The sequence below is a fragment of the Ischnura elegans genome, chromosome 3 (assembly GCF_921293095.1).
Source record: "Ischnura elegans chromosome 3, ioIscEleg1.1, whole genome shotgun sequence".
Lineage (NCBI taxonomy): Eukaryota > Metazoa > Arthropoda > Insecta > Odonata > Coenagrionidae > Ischnura > Ischnura elegans.
In genome coordinates this window covers 67,871,663-67,887,657 of record NC_060248.1, presented here as the reverse complement: position 1 = coordinate 67,887,657, position 15,995 = coordinate 67,871,663, and the positions used below count along the sequence as shown (strand labels likewise).

Below are 15,995 nucleotides of genomic sequence, written 5' to 3'. Positions count from 1 at the left end.
TATTTGATTTCGGATGTTGGGGACGTAGGCCGCATCGAAGCGAGCATATCGCGGGGGTAGAGAGGACGAGAATATGATATAGGGTTACAGGGGTCCATGACTTGCCGGAGCAAACGGAGAAGAGATACGCGGAGGTTTGCGAGTGGGTTGGACAGGCCGTAATCAACCGAAATTTTTCGAATAGGCTCTTCTATTACTGTTAGTCTTCTTCTGTTAGTGAAGTATGTCGTAACTCGTTTAAGAAGTTTAAACTAATGCGACTGGAAAATTCAAAGCTTTAACTTTCATAAAATAAATGATTAACAAATAAAGGCTGAAAGGGATTGAACAAAAGATAAATGATACATTTTATGTGGATGGAGACACCAAGAGATAGAAATTGATACCTGCTAGGAAATTATGTTGTCCGAGGAGTTTTATAGCCGTTCAGTTACAAAATAATAAGATCGGAAACATGGGAGACCTCGGAAAGCGATTGAAAAAAATCAAAGATTTAACTCCATGGAATAATTACCATAATTAACGGGCTCAGAGAGCAATGCCGAGAATATGACTTCGTTTTCCCAAAGTCATCATACAATATTGTTGGCAAATCATACATAAAAGATATACTTGAAGAGATTCATGCACCTGATAGAAAACCCAGGTTTTTCGAAGAAAATAAAGCAAGTAAAAAACTCGTAAATTAAAGATGGTACCATATTGACATCCAGCTGAACTACTTCTGAGATTAACTCAAGTTTTATTCTGATCTTCCCGCAGACATTACTACCCCACTTAACCCAGAACGCATACAATAAATATCGAATTGCGGAAACTATGCGCGGAATTGTCTGGAGCTGAGAGAGCTAAAGCAGGAATATTGAAAGAGAGAGAGAGAGGACTGTAGGGACTTACTGCTTTCTGTAAACTGCAAAGAGATACAGAGGAGGCATCAGAAGGAGGTGTGGACGGTTCCCGTACGGAAAGGACAAGGGTGAGGTTTACCCCCGGGATCCTAGTTGGGGACACGGAGCTCATACCAGAAGGGTTCCTTTGATAAGAGCATCGACCGCAGGAAAAGAGGAACCGGAGTGGGAGAGAAGGGGTGTGAGGTCAAATGATGCATGATAGGGGTATAAGACACCGCTCCTCCCACGAGGAGTAGACTAACGCAGAGGTCTGGGGTGCGTAGGGGTGCGGGGGAGAATGAAAGGGCGAGGGTTAGGATGCGTAGCTGTCAGGGAAGGGTTTTCCCCAGGGGGATGAGCGTGTTGGGATTAGGGATATTGGGATGATGACGATGATAAATAGGCTGTGCCTTCGGGACAGACTTCAAAGGAATCTTAAAAACGAATTTCCCTAAGTGTGGAGCGCGCCCGTATATAAAGCCACAAATTAAATTCTTTCGCCAATAATCGAGGAAAACCAATAACTCCGGCAGAGCCGATTATGGATTTTTTCCTCTCATGTCGCATCACTCAATGTTTCAGAGGCTGTGTACAACACGTTATGACTCTTCAAACTCACTCAACTGTGCTACAGGTTCGAAGGACACGAATTTTATAGATGCACACAATTTATGGGAAATTTGGTGATAAAGAGTCTAATTTACTGGAAAAATTACGGTGTCACATGCCTAGTTTGAAATTAAAATTTCAATATCTATATATTCCTATTCTTGTTTTTTTTTCACAAGAATGTAAATACGTTTATTATATAAGCAAACAAATGCTTAAATCATAAAGTAAGGAGATGACCCTTTTCAGAGATTCTTGATCAGTGGAATAAAGAATGAAAGTTGGCTGCCAAGAAAGAAATTATTAAAATTGTAACGTAGAACCTATCAAGTCTTTCAAATTTCGCGGAATGAAAAATTTAGGATTAAAGATAAAGCCACATGTAGTCTATTGCTCTCACATCCTCGACAAGCTATACTCAAAAAGGACATTTTCAGGAAAAAAAAGTCAGGGGAAATAAATGAAAGCTATATTCGCAAAATGGATAAAATCTACCAATGCAGCTAAATTATTTTTTTTTCTGAATTAGACAGCTACAATATGGCTCACTGTTACGTCATCTCTAAAACATCGAGAATTTTCACTCATTTACCGGTAAGAATGTCGCAAATTTTATTCCATATCAAACGAAAAACTTCAGCAACTCGCGTCATGCAGACGAATACACCGTCCGCAGCAAAAGGAAGAAGCTGGGAGAGAGATTCTAGGTTCTGAAAAAAATGCTGCAGCTACAAAACGTCCCGGAAACCGAATACGAATCTCAAATTTAATAACTCTGGCATGCTAAAAAGAAATTAAACACGTGGTAAAATTGCCAGTATTGTTTCCTGGGCTTCCCTTCCGAATGGCTGACCTCCACGGCATTCACCAATGGAGAGCTCGGTCCCAATGCGCCGAAAAGAGGAAGAGATGTACGAGAAGCAAGGTGGAGGTACATGTATCCTTGCCGTTGAGGCTAAAGGGACGTCTCCTTAATCCCAACGGGGATTACCCGCCTCCAGTCTGAAAGCCAGGGCACAGGTAGGGTACTTAAATACCTGCCCTCTCGTGTGCCGGCAATCCACTACCACTCTTTATCTTTGCGGCTCGCTGAGGTGGGCTTTACTCAAGGGCGTGTCGGCCTTGCGCCCGAAGCCATGCACTCCAGAGGAAAGGAGACAGAACGTCGCAGACGGAGGATGCATGGGGTGGAGTGGGGAGGTGCTGAAGATACAGTGAGGAAGGAAGATGACGGCGAGAAAGGCGCAAAGCATACGTGAGGGGAACATTCCCATCCAAAGTTATAAGTGAAAAGGCGACTGAGAAAAACGTATTTTGTTTACTATGAACTTATTTGGAGTACGTGAATTCCACCGATGAAAAGAACTGGTAATGACTTAGTCGCAAGCCCGGACGCCAAATTATTTCCAGGTAGTTCGACTAATTTGAGGATAGAGAGAATGCTTTCCAAAATGCGGAATTTTGGTACTTTCAGACGCGAATGACACAGTAAAGAATCAAAAGTGGGTGAGCTGCGGTAGCACATGCAATATTTTTTCCTATATCACCACCGTATTAAATTACTAAAGCTACTCAGAATATTAATAAGAGACAAAATCGAGAAATAGAAACTGTAATTAAAAAATAGACCGTAAAATCATTGAAATCGTGGAGAAACAATCTCTCAGCTTTTCACTATCATATTACTTAGCTATCTCCCCAATACTAGTTAGAAATGTAGGAAAACATTATTTCAGCAAAATTATGTTACAAAATTTCTACTATAAGAATTGTCATACCTCGGCATGCCTGGTTCCGCAACTTCACAAGAATAAAATTAACTGAAGATATTATATTTAATGTTTGCAGCTTTTATAATTTAATTCCAAAATTATTTTTTCCAGCTTGCATAGAAATTGATAATTGGCTGTGCTAAGTTGAGCAAGCGTAAAAATTACGTAATAACCATCTGCAATCGCAAATTGAGCACGGTCAATCAGTCGGACACGAAGAGACGGTGGCAGAGACCTTAGCTAAGGAGAATAGGAAAAATACTTTTTATTTATAAACATTGTTACACACAAAGAGATTGGACATATTTTTGAAATTAATGAAATTAATTACTCGCAGTCTCAAGTCTTCGCCGACAACGATCGAGGCAAGCTACATGGGAAACGGGCATTAGTTATAGAGAGATAACTACACCACTGTTAGCACGTGTACGTTCTTGTAGATCCTTCAGACTAATTTACTCATGTAAGTGTATATTCGTGAGCCCACTGCTTAACTTACGAGAGAGGCTTCACGATTCTGAAAATTACTACTGCCTGCAGCAGTCCTTTAGGTATGTACTTCCCGCAATGTCAACTTGATAAAAACGCACCGTTCCAGCGGGCTTGATGATAAGGAATTAGCAGAGAGCAAACGCCAGCCAGACTGTCTGCTCCCTTCAGTATGGAGGCACGTGGCTGGGGTAAAAATAATATTACGAGGGAAAAACAGGAGGAGAAGGGAAACGTAAAACTTCTTTCGGTCATTTTTCCATTTTCCATCGGAACATAAGGATATTCTGCGTTATATCCAGCTGCCCTTTTTCTGAGGACACGTGCTACAGGCAAGAGAATGCAGAGGAGCAAACCGGGAATATAATATAAAATGGGGCAAAGCGGAGTCACAGGGAAGGGACTTGAAATATAGCGAAAGCGGTGCCCTACTCGGAATTTTAATGGCTCAATTCCAAACTTCTTGGCTCGCGATATTTTTTTCCGTTCCGTGGTCGGCTCCATGTGAATGACTTTTATGAGTAGGAGGGAGACACAGAGTTATTTTTTTTCGGTGTTTAAGATTATTGGGGTCCCCGGAAATTTTTGGCGGATGCACAAAATCGCAGTTCTTCTTCTTTCCCACTGTTTCCGGGACGTCTCTCCCTACTTCAAAACGTTTAGGAGCCTGTTGTGAGTCACCCATCCACATGACCTTCGACCCCGCCCCGTTATTTTCCACAAATGTATAAATTACATTTTCGCACTGCTACGTGACCTGTTTTTTTAAACTCCAAAAGAAAGTATAGTGGCATCGACTCCAATATTTACGATAGTACATTTGCACCAATGGCGCCTAATATTACTATAACATAGAATAAATTTCCTTTAAAATATATATTTCATGTACAGTTTCCTGCATTGGATCCTAGTTAAATGGCTTACAACCAAACTCGTTATTTTCCATGAGTAACGAAAGTAGCGCCTGATTCATAACAATGGAAGGAATTTCCTCACCACGTAACAATTCCTACGGCAACGGCTATTAATAAGGAATGAATGATAAAGAAATGTTTGAAAATAAAGAGATTTTTAAAATAACCACTGGTACCATCCAACAGTGACCATTTCTTTCCGCACAATGATATAAATTGTCAATTTAACAAGTAGCAATTAGAAACATCTCTTTCATTTAAAAGACTTTGCCCACAGTGGTGATGACATTTCACATATTAACCCTGACTGTACCGAACTGATGGAGAGATGTTTTCTCGGGGCACACCATTATATCATTCGGTTGCACAGTTGAATTTTAAATAAAAAATGAAATATATAATAGTTTATCCAATTATTCTGTCGCTATTAACAACGGTACAAAATTTAAGAATCCAAATCACTTATTTATTTATTTATGTCCAACTCTATTTTTACGACACAAAATTTCTGTAATAATTACAGAATTCGTAAGGACTTTAGAAATCTACCTATTTTCAAGCATGGAATCGCTCAAAACAAAATTTAATATTTAATTGAAATTAGCACGGAATCCTTAAGGAACATTCCAGTTTTATAATCATGTAGGACACAATGGATATTAAGGGCTGAAAATTTTCTTCCGAAGAAAAGATGAAATTGAGCAAAAAAGTTTGATCTTTTAATCGCTCATAAGGAAGAAAAATAAACGCTTTTGCCACAGCGGATATTTTATAAGTTTCTAAGCAAGTGTTAGCTGACACCCAAATAAAAATAAAATGGAAAGAAATTGGCGGGGGGTTAGGAAATCAAGCTGGATTGTAATGTTTGCAGCATCATCAGCTTCGCTCGTCGTATCTTTAAAAACCTTTTGCAAGAACTTGACCAAAATTCTCCACCTTCCGTAAAAACTTTCAGGAAGTTTAATGGGTAATCTCCACGGGAGATGCAGCCAAAGGAAGCAATTGGCCTCCGATGAGCTGAGGAACTGGAAATCTCTTCTCACCTGAAAACCAAAATTAGCACATTGGGTCGTTAAAGGTTAACGGACATCCGCTCGGCTTCCGTTGTCCTGGCGCCCGCACGGGTGCGATATGCCGACTAAAAAGAACGGATGTGACACGAAAAGGGGAAGCATCCTGTTGAGCGTGAGGCAAAAAGGACAGAATTCCTATAGGATTACTGAGGACGCTCCGTACGCCTCTGACAAGAAACACTTCCTGGAAAGCAAAATGGATCACTGGTATGCGAGAGAGGAAAGTACGCCTCCAAAGTCTGTTGCTCTTCCAAGGATGCGATGTCTTTGCTCAAACTGAAAGTGGCATCTTTCTCTTACTCCATGGACCAGTACTTGGCGCACGTACTTTCTGAATTTGATGGGAGAGGAATAACAAGGAGGAGGCAGGAGTTAAGATGCTATCATGGAAATTTTCTCTCGCAAAGATGACTCGCATGCAACGCCTAGTAGCTTAAAATATGCAGCTTCCTTAACTGAATGCAAGAGACAGAAAAAAATCTAGCATCTTGGAATAAATTGCAGTTGGCGTGAAATTTTCCAATCTTGATACATAATCTAACAATAAGATATATAAAATACTCAATAAAAGAGTGACTAAAACACATTGAAGATTAAGAAATAATCCTCCAGAAGTCCTGATGTAAATTTTAATTTGAAACTATAAAAACTATGTCGACAAGCTTAAGATTTTAAATGATCTTCAAAAAAATAATGATGAGGGAGTTTAAATTAGAATATAAAAGTATAATTTATCCGGCTAGGCAAAATTTATTGAAACTCGTTCTCTCCTTGTTTTCCTCTTCCATCGAATTCATTGAGATTAGCTGAAAATAAGGCAATATTTTTTCCCCCTAGACGACATTTTACAAGATAAAAGAACTTAGTAATTTAATTTTAATTTTCATGCATGAGTGATAAATAAGCAACACTTACCCTCTTTCGCGTTTCGTAATCCAAAGCTCCGGCAACGTAAATGGCCCCTGTCATGTTCTTCACAGCGAAGGCACCTCCTATGTTCCCGCTCGTAATCTCATATCGAATACGCGAGGCTGGAGAAGAAAAGAGAGAAAAGGGAGTGAGATTAGAATATTTATGGTAAAAAATTTTGTAATGTAAAAAAATCAATGATTTTATATAATATGGTACAGCGTGAGAAGTTTCTAGCAAATAAAAAAGATACGCTCGACTATTGGGTGAATAAATCCTCAATGCAAGACATGAATTCTCAGAAACAAATGGAAAATTGAAGTAATCCGTAGCGAGTAAGTAATGCAACCAACTGGCTCAAGTACAAATTTCTTACCTCCAGGATATTTAGGGTCAGCATTGAAATGATAATTTTACTATCTAAATAAAAAAAAGTGGCTGATATTATGAATTTATTAAGGGTTTGAACGAAATAAAAATTGGCTGTTACATTCTTAATGATGTGAATAACATGGCAAAGACCTCTATATTTACGATCTAATGGTGGGCGTAAAAAGGATAATAAAATACAGTTACGTGACATCATACAGTCACATATACTTGCCGTATTGATTTTAAAAAATGGGTAGCAGCAAAATTAAGATAAAGTGTCATACCAGAAAATTCTCTAATTAAGTCATAACCTTAAAACAATTTAAATTTCGATGAGGCACTGCACGTTTGTTTTTTCAGTAAAAATCCATAAAAGCGTGAAAATAAGGTATGCTAATTAAATCATTTTAAATATAAATTAAATGGAAATAAAATCAAGATTTATGATTTACAATATTTTTCTGTTAGTTTAAAAATACATTAAAATCTTAAAACTCCGTCAGCATCCTCTTCATACATTAAAAGTAAATTGGGTCCTCCAATGCAACAGAACACTTCAACCCGAGTTCATGTATTCATTAAAGGAAGGAGAAAATGCCCAGTAAACTTTTCCCCTCAGGAGAGCACTCGCAGCTCCAAAATGTATGCCGTAGGGAACAATCGTAATCAACGCCATTCCATTAGGTAAACGCGCAAACACAAGAAAGGTATCAGCCACCAGAAAAATTCGGTGTTTACGATGATCAACACAGAATCCCGGACAACTAAAGGCCATCTCCGCTCTTCTCGGTAAGAATGCAAAAGCCCATTAAGACAGATGGAGGGAGCTCAAAAAGTAAATAAGAATAAAGTTAATAAGGAGAAACTTCTAAGGGAACCAAGGAGAGGTAGAAGGACAGGGAACTAAAAAATGAAAGTGGTAGAAAGCCACTAAGGCAGCCGAGAAGTTAAATAGTTTCTAGAGAGAGTTTCCGCTTGAGTGGGTGGATGGATGAAAAGGGAAGACAAGGAGACCGTAAGACGGGATTGGAGCCGAGGAAAAAAGTAGAAGTAAGAGAAGGTAAACGGCGGTAAATGGAGAAGCTAGAAGTGATACGAAGGAGAAAGAGATGGAACTGTTGAAGGAAATACTCTCGTAGAAGGAATGGTGGCTCAGAGTTGAGCAGCACTTCGATTTCAGTATAGAATTGAGACGATTATATCTCAAATAAGTACTAATCATCTAATGCATGTACCAATACAATAGTAGATACTCGTATCAATATGCTATAAATATTTTCTTGTGTCACTTTACGGAAGTACTGTTCATTCTCAATGAAATGGCGGAATGCATAAAATACTCGCTCGTAATACTTTGCATTTATTTAATTAAAAACCAACCCGGGTTTCGGCAACAAGGAGACATGTTACAGGTCATTTTTTTCTTGCTTTCTTCAATGTGGATTCATATGTATTGAAAAATATGTACTCAATCTCAATAAAAAATCGCAGCAAAAACATGTAATTTCACCCATCGAAGTATAGAACAGGACTGGTATGTATTTTGTCTTCAACAAATTCCGAAGTACCTCCATATCACGTAAACAATATTGAGAATTAATAATTCAGAATGATAAGCTTTCAAGTCCGCATGCAATAACCAAATTCATAGCTTCATTTTTTTCTGCTGTTCGGACAGAATCACAGATGCAACTCGGAACATGATATAAATAGACTGCAACTGCACAACTGATCACAATTCATAAATTACGCAAGGCACATCACTACTTTTTATAAACCAAAACGTCGCATACAATTCATTAATGAGCTTTCCGGCTATCAAACTCATAGTGCATAGCGTATTTCACTCTTTAAAAACAAACGCTATATTAACGCGAGAGAACTCATGTCAGATACCAACACTAAATACCCTAAAATAATGTATACTCGTTAGACAGATGAACGATTACTGGCTTTTTATAGCGATGCTTCATCGTGCGTTGTTTTGCAGGAGAATAGTTACAGTGCCCGAAGGTTTAGGACTAAAAAATGCAAAATCATCCTAACGTAAAATCCCTCAAAAAATAACATTCTGCTAATGTGCCGCAAATTAAGCAGTTTCGAGGAGAAAGAGAAGAGTTCAGGCAATGAATGATGAGAGTGGAAAAGATCTAAATGGCTGCTAGTTGGCCATAGACAGATTAAGCTATGGGATAGAAGCACTTTGTTCTCAGTTAAATGGAGCAGGTAAAATGAACGGAGAGGAAGGATGGGAATTGAAGAGGAGAAGTGTAGGGCCGAGAAGAACAGGGACAAAAGCAGCAAAATTGAGGGCAAATGAACTCATGAGAGAAGTGTGGAGAGCTTAAGCAGATGGGGGTAGCTATGCTCTGTCCAAATCGTAAGCTTTAAGGGAGGAAGTGAATTCCAGTTACAGTCTCACTGGTCACCCAAATCTCTCATAACGCCACTACACAGATTACGCACCCGCCACTGGGAAGACTTTGCGACGTGAATTTTCCAAGGTGTTGGAATCTCTGCGATTAGGGAATAAATCCCTTTCTTCGTAAAAGGATGGCCAGAGGAACATCAAGCAGAATATGCAAACAAACTAAATTAATGAACCAAATGGAATCAAGATACTACAATTCAGGTGCACGGATGAAATTTGCAACAAACAGCTTTCCATTTCCTAGGCGATCTTAGAAATTTCAAACTGAAACTCATCGATTTTTTCATATTTCCAAGGCTACTTTTGAAATTTTACAAATCGAGAGATGATACGTATCATGAGAATAATCCATTCCAACCCGAGATTTTTCGATGTAATATAATGATCTAAAACAAATAAAGAGTGAGTTCATCACACAGAGATGAATATTTAGTTAGGAGCACCACCTGGAATGACATGCTGTATATAAGATTCTTAAATAATGAATGTAGACCTATGCGATGTAGGGAAGCAGAAAAATATATCATTAGACTTTATAGCAAAAATAATTTTTTTTAATTTTACAGACGTTTTTGTGAATTTCCTTGACATTCCATGATTTTCCAGAGTCAAAAATATTCCTGATTTTCCGCCTTTGTTGGTTTTTGAGGGAGAGAAGCTATCTTTTTGATATTACAGATGCAAATATTATAGAATTTAGAACTGGCGTCTAAAAACACGGAATAGAGCTTAGAGCTCAAACACGCGAAGTTACAAACGGGCGCCGTCGATACCGAAAATTAAGACATGCAGCAGTGCAGCCAGATCGTGAATACGCCATTATATTCTCACAATCAGTGCAAGGAAGCATACTTGATGCTTCCCGCAGCGCTTATTTATTCTGGTAAATAATTAACTATTTTTTAAAAACTGTTTAACCGAAACCGGCGAGCGCCGCTAAAAATAACGCAGAACCCGTAGACATTAAATTTTTATTGTCCGACATGCTGAGTCCAAGTAAAGGAGGGTTTCGTGGCAAGTATTCATGTGGTCGCTCGGAAAAGAGTCCAGGGAACAGGAAAGAAGAAAGAGGGTCAAGAGGTGAGGAGAGCGGAATGAAAGAGCCCCCGGGTGAATAGAGGAGGTTGGAAACGATGTACGAATGGAAGGACATCAGGGAAACTAAGCCCCGAGGAAAAAAGGAAACGAGGGATCCAGAACCCCTACCATTAGCTCATTCGACGAAAGTATGACCGTACACCACCACAAACTTGTCCAGGTCATCACGTATGACTTGCCTCATCCAGCATCAGGAAAAACTTTTTTCAGACATGAATCGTACAGTGCACAACACGGAAGTCTCTGAAGGAGAGAGTGGGAAACACGTCCGGACAATCGCCTCCTTTCATGTAGGGCACTTAACACACAAAAAGTTTGAATGCATATTACAGTCACCACTCCAGACAACTATTAATAACTCTTATTCAAATAATTCCGTAATCAATCAGACAAAAAACTAAGAATGTCATTTGCTCCAGTGAAAATGCCATAAAAACCCTTATATAGTACAGATATCAGGTACTCAATTGTTTAACTTGAGAAAGCAGATGCAGAAAATAAATTCCTTAAGGCGTTAATCTCACAAAGGACAAGTAAAGGGATTGAATAAAGGGAGAAATTGGTAGAAAGGAAAACAATATAGTTATTATTGTTATATGGAAATGATTAAGGAGAAAAATGAACCTAAAAAAATAAACAATACAATGACGCACTCGGGCGCTCACTAGCCCAGAAGATTTGTTCCATAGAAAATACTGTCACCTAAACGTCAAGCACGCATACACTCATGTATACAAGGATATATCTTACGGCAGAGACCACTCTCGAACCAATTCAAAATACTTAAATAGTAAAAATAAATTTACACGCTAATTCCCATTAGTGCAATAGTCTATTGAACGCAAGATGAACGCGAATGAAGAAGACGAATATAAACCAAGGAATTTTCATACATTAAATGCAGGAAAATGCTTAACAGGTAGATTTCCGAAATTGAGACACGTAAGCATCAACCGATCACGCCAACACAATAATATCGGACGGAAAAAATAAATAAATTCCGAAGCGAAAATTCCAGCTCGAAGCAATCTCCGCGACGATTTGGGAGAATATTATGACAGGATGAGATACGACCACGAAAGGGCGGAGGGGAGATACACAAGTTGGGCGCATGGCATACGGAAAATAGGAGTTTGGCGGAGAAAATACTTGGGAAGATAGAAGCGGAGGGGATGAAAGGCAGGAAATGAAGGCAGTTCCGCCCCCTCAGGGTTGCCGAGGTGAGCGAGGCAGAAAAGAGTCCCGGGCAAGGCAAAAAGAATGATTGGAGCTTGCCTTGAGACCCCGGGACACTTTTCAACGAAGTCGTGGAGCTGGGAAAGAGAGATTGAGAGATATAAGAAAACCAGTCGGAAAATCGCAGAAGAAAAAGAGACAAAATAGCGGGAGAATACAATGCGGCAGGAATGAAATAGATCGAAAGTTTTTAAAAGATAACTTTACTTGGCGACATACGAACCAATTTTTAGATTCAATTGAGAGGAAAAGATGCATATAAGATGTGTAGTAAATTAAAACTGCGGAGTTGAAGAAACTCACTCACGCGTTTGTATAACGGGGAGGGAGTGAAAGTTGACCTGAATTACCGCTGGAGTTTCTGAATAGGAAATCAATTTCATTCTAAGAGTGCCTCGATGACAAAGCATTGGCAACCTAATGAAAAACATCTTCTTTCTCTGATTATTTGACCGCAGAAAAAGAAGTTATATTATCCAACGGTGGTATCACCACAAGTGATCAATATCAAGATCTAAATTTTAATTAATGCCCATCTTAATTCGAAACCAAGACTTTGAGAAGTTCATTCCGTTATTTGCTTGGCGTCAAAAAATTCATTTGAATTTACAACTCCCTTAATATGAGCGTGGATATTTCTGAATAAGAACTACTCAAGCATCTTGCAAACTAATTCTATGGTTACTTTTCACCTGCGACCTTGAATTTAAAGCTGTCAGTTATGGCCCTAAATTAGGCACAAGGACGGATTTATTTTATCGCGGAAAGCTTTCGAGGAAATAATTTCTATAAAAGAAGAAATGATAGTTAATTCAAAATATACTGCTACGTTGATAAATTGAAACATTCAAGAGAAGCTTAAAAAACTGCATGCAAGAAATGGCCCCGTATGAAGACACGAAAAAGGGATAGGAAAAAATAAATGTTTTCGACTTCAATGGGTTTCAATGTGAAGGCAGAACTCCCGAGACTAGCGGAAGAGTTCCCAAATCTTCAGCAGAAAGTTCACTCGAGCCACTGTCTATTTCCCCGGAAGGATTTTCTCAGTTGGGAGAAGCGAACAATGGTCCTCGAAGCTTCCCCTTAACCTTTACCATTCGATTTGGAGAAAGTGAAATTCTTGTTTGAGATTGACAAGTCAAGCTCTCGTTCGAGAGGACTTGCCATGGATATAAGTTTTCGGGTAGCACTTCAGACACTAAAGCTAAACCCATTGCACCTAATCTAAGATTCAGGGCCAAAAAAGATTTCGACCAAGAATTTGCTCAGCACGCGGATTAAATGGAATCAGTCGTATTCTGTGCTTGTGCCAACTTTAAACGATGCACAAAATGACGCAGTAAATTTAAATTGTGAACATAGCTTGCACAATAGCAGGTCAAACCCTTTAATTTCTCAAAATGGGGATGTAATAAACACCTAATTATCATAGTGGATATGAAAATAAATTCTGTTCGCCTCTCACCTTCAACCCAGGTATCACACAAAGTTATAATAATATGCGCATTATAGGCTTAATGGTGTCTCATGGCATTCATATCCTACAATAAATGAAAAACATTGAATATGAAATCAAAAGTCAAAAGATTCATCAATAAATACAGCCCTCTTACGATGAGCCTTTAGAAATTGATAAAATCCGAGTTACTACAAAGGCAAACCGTAGACTACGGTAAACCAACTAAGTATATTCCAAAAAACCCTCATGACACATTACCACGGCAAAGGTCCCCGCGCCGCTGAACACGCATAAACATTACTGATCTCGAAAATACGAAAGCATAAATAACACATAAATTCCACCAAGTCTCAAGAGGTGGGGCGGCTAATTACATCCGCTGAATAATGATGGAAATTCGAGGAATGGACGGCGAAATATGATATTAAAGCATTACGAGATATGGGAAAAAGGCGAGTAAGGAAAAAAACGAGGCGTGGCAAGCGCCGGGTCAGCGAGAGTATGACGAGAGGTCTCGAGGGGGAAGTATAGATAGGGAGGGAGGGTAGGGAAGGGAGTGGGAGCCGGGCAAGACCACACCCTTCACCGGCTAATGCGCCCTCACCCGCTCGGATCCCGAAACGACGGAAGCGGGAATAAAATACGGGAAACAGAACAGAAGGGTCGAAATGGGTAAACGGGAGAGAGAGAGCAGCTTGTCGGGAAGTGAAACAGGGACGGAGGGACAAAAGATATTCCGGGGGCGAAAAGATTCCGAGACCCTACGCCGCCCACATTACAGATTCACTTTTTCCGCGCCAGGGAACCCCTTGCACTTTCAGCTACTACGCCTTTTACTCGAGTTTAATCCGCCGCCGAGCATCAGATTCCCTGGGTCGGCCCTTTTCGGCGTCCCTTGCTCCTCCGAGAAAGTAACGTCATGCATCCTTTAGCTTCTACTTATCCTTTAGCGTCTTCTTATCCTTTAGCTTCGTCTTATTCTTCAGCTTTACCTTCCATAAGGAGTGGAAGGAAGCATCGCGGCCCACGTTTTAGTCGGTGTGGAATTCTTAGAGATGATGCGACCCGATGCTTTTCACGAAAAATGACTAAAATAGCAATAACCTTAGGACGCCGTCATAACACAAAAGACGAGCCAATGAAATTTTTTAAATCTCATCGCCCGTCTTCTTAAAAGAAATCCTAGCACTCCTAGTGACTTTCTCTAGTGAACGGCTTGCAATGAAGAGATCGATACATAAATTTTTTTGAAGATGACTCAAATATGATCTAAGGTAGAACAAGGAAAATGATTCATCTAAGATAGCACTTATGCATCTGAAAGATATCCAAAAGAGAATAATAGGTAAATAAAATTCCTGATTCGATCTCTGGCGCAAATCTGCTGCATATGATATTGAAATAAATAATATGAAACCATTAAGTCATTCATAAATGAAGCAGATACTTATACCAAAAAAATGTTACAATAAAAAAATCAGTTGATGAACCTGGCTTTCGATGGCATCGATATGATCACAATATTGAGCTCAATCTCTAAAAAAATAACCCAACAGCAATAGTAAAATATGTACACATTGTTCTAAATAAAAAAATTAGTTCCTACAGATGGCTAAAACAAAGAACATTTTACTCAAGGACTAAAGAATGTTTCATTTAACTAGGTACGTGTCATCTAACCCAACCTCAGAAATTCTTTGAGGCATAATGAAATGAAAAAAATTCTTTCATTCCATTTCCAGCCAAAATGCAGACACAGCAAAGAAAAAGGACCAATTCACTGAATCTATTGTCTGTATCCCTGGTAGCAGTACTTTATGCCATTCTCATTACAACTACGGACTTCCTAACTCGTCCAATTTCACCTTTTATATACACCACAGCATCGTCGGACCTTTCCCAATTCCCTTTTCCTTTGCGAAAAAATGCTACATTGCCCGCCAAAGAAGGAAAAAGGAGCTTCCGCTGAGCTAGGTTCCTTGACTGTGATCGAAATTTCCCGATATCTGTTTAGGAGAAGGGACCGCTGCGCTCATCTTTTACTGATCTCCGCAAAGATGAGGGTTAGATACCCTCTGGCTTCAATAGGGTTTATATCGATCCGAAATCACTGTGAGAAAAAGAATTTGTCAAAGCGAATAAAGGGGGGAATAAAAACAGATTGGCACCGTCAAATGACGATTCTCGATAGCACACAGCTTAGAAAAATACAATCAGACCTCAATTCTCCAATGACATCCGAATTCCATATCCTAAGTTAACTTCTCTGAATTCATGCTTTCTATATTGCAGTCCATAAAAGTTCCTTTCCTCTCACATTCAAGTCTTCATTATTAATTCATCAAACCAAGGTAATACCAGCACTTACTTGAATTCTTAAACGTTTCAGTTTCGTATACGTTCTGAATTCATCATTGTGACGTTTCTCACCTCCCTTATTGTGTACAATTCTCTTTATGTTTATCCAGTTTGAGATATACAGCAATTCATATCCATCAGAGTGATATCACGGGACAGATTCGGCATTATTTCCAGCAAGTTCTACAAAATCACAAATTCAACACAATATTCTAAGAGGAGACATCTCCATAATAGATAGTGAAAGCATATTAAACGATTTTATTTGGTCCGAATACGGTTTTTAATACTTTGTCAGAAGCAAATTCGGAGGATAATAATTCAATCATTCATTCTGGCACTTGGATATTTTATATATAAACATAGATGCTTTGAATTCGAATAG

General features: G+C 39.1%; 1 protein-coding gene across 1 annotated transcript in view; it reads right to left on the bottom strand.

Annotated features, from left to right (window-relative positions):
- The window catches only part of LOC124155982 (neural-cadherin), a 1,049,301-nt gene that overhangs the window by 263,872 nt on the left and 769,434 nt on the right, over positions 1-15,995 (bottom strand). The window contains exon 15 of the mRNA XM_046530234.1: positions 6,663-6,778. Coding sequence (XP_046386190.1) covers positions 6,663-6,778 — 116 coding nt within the window. The remainder of the gene's footprint in view (positions 1-6,662; positions 6,779-15,995) is intronic.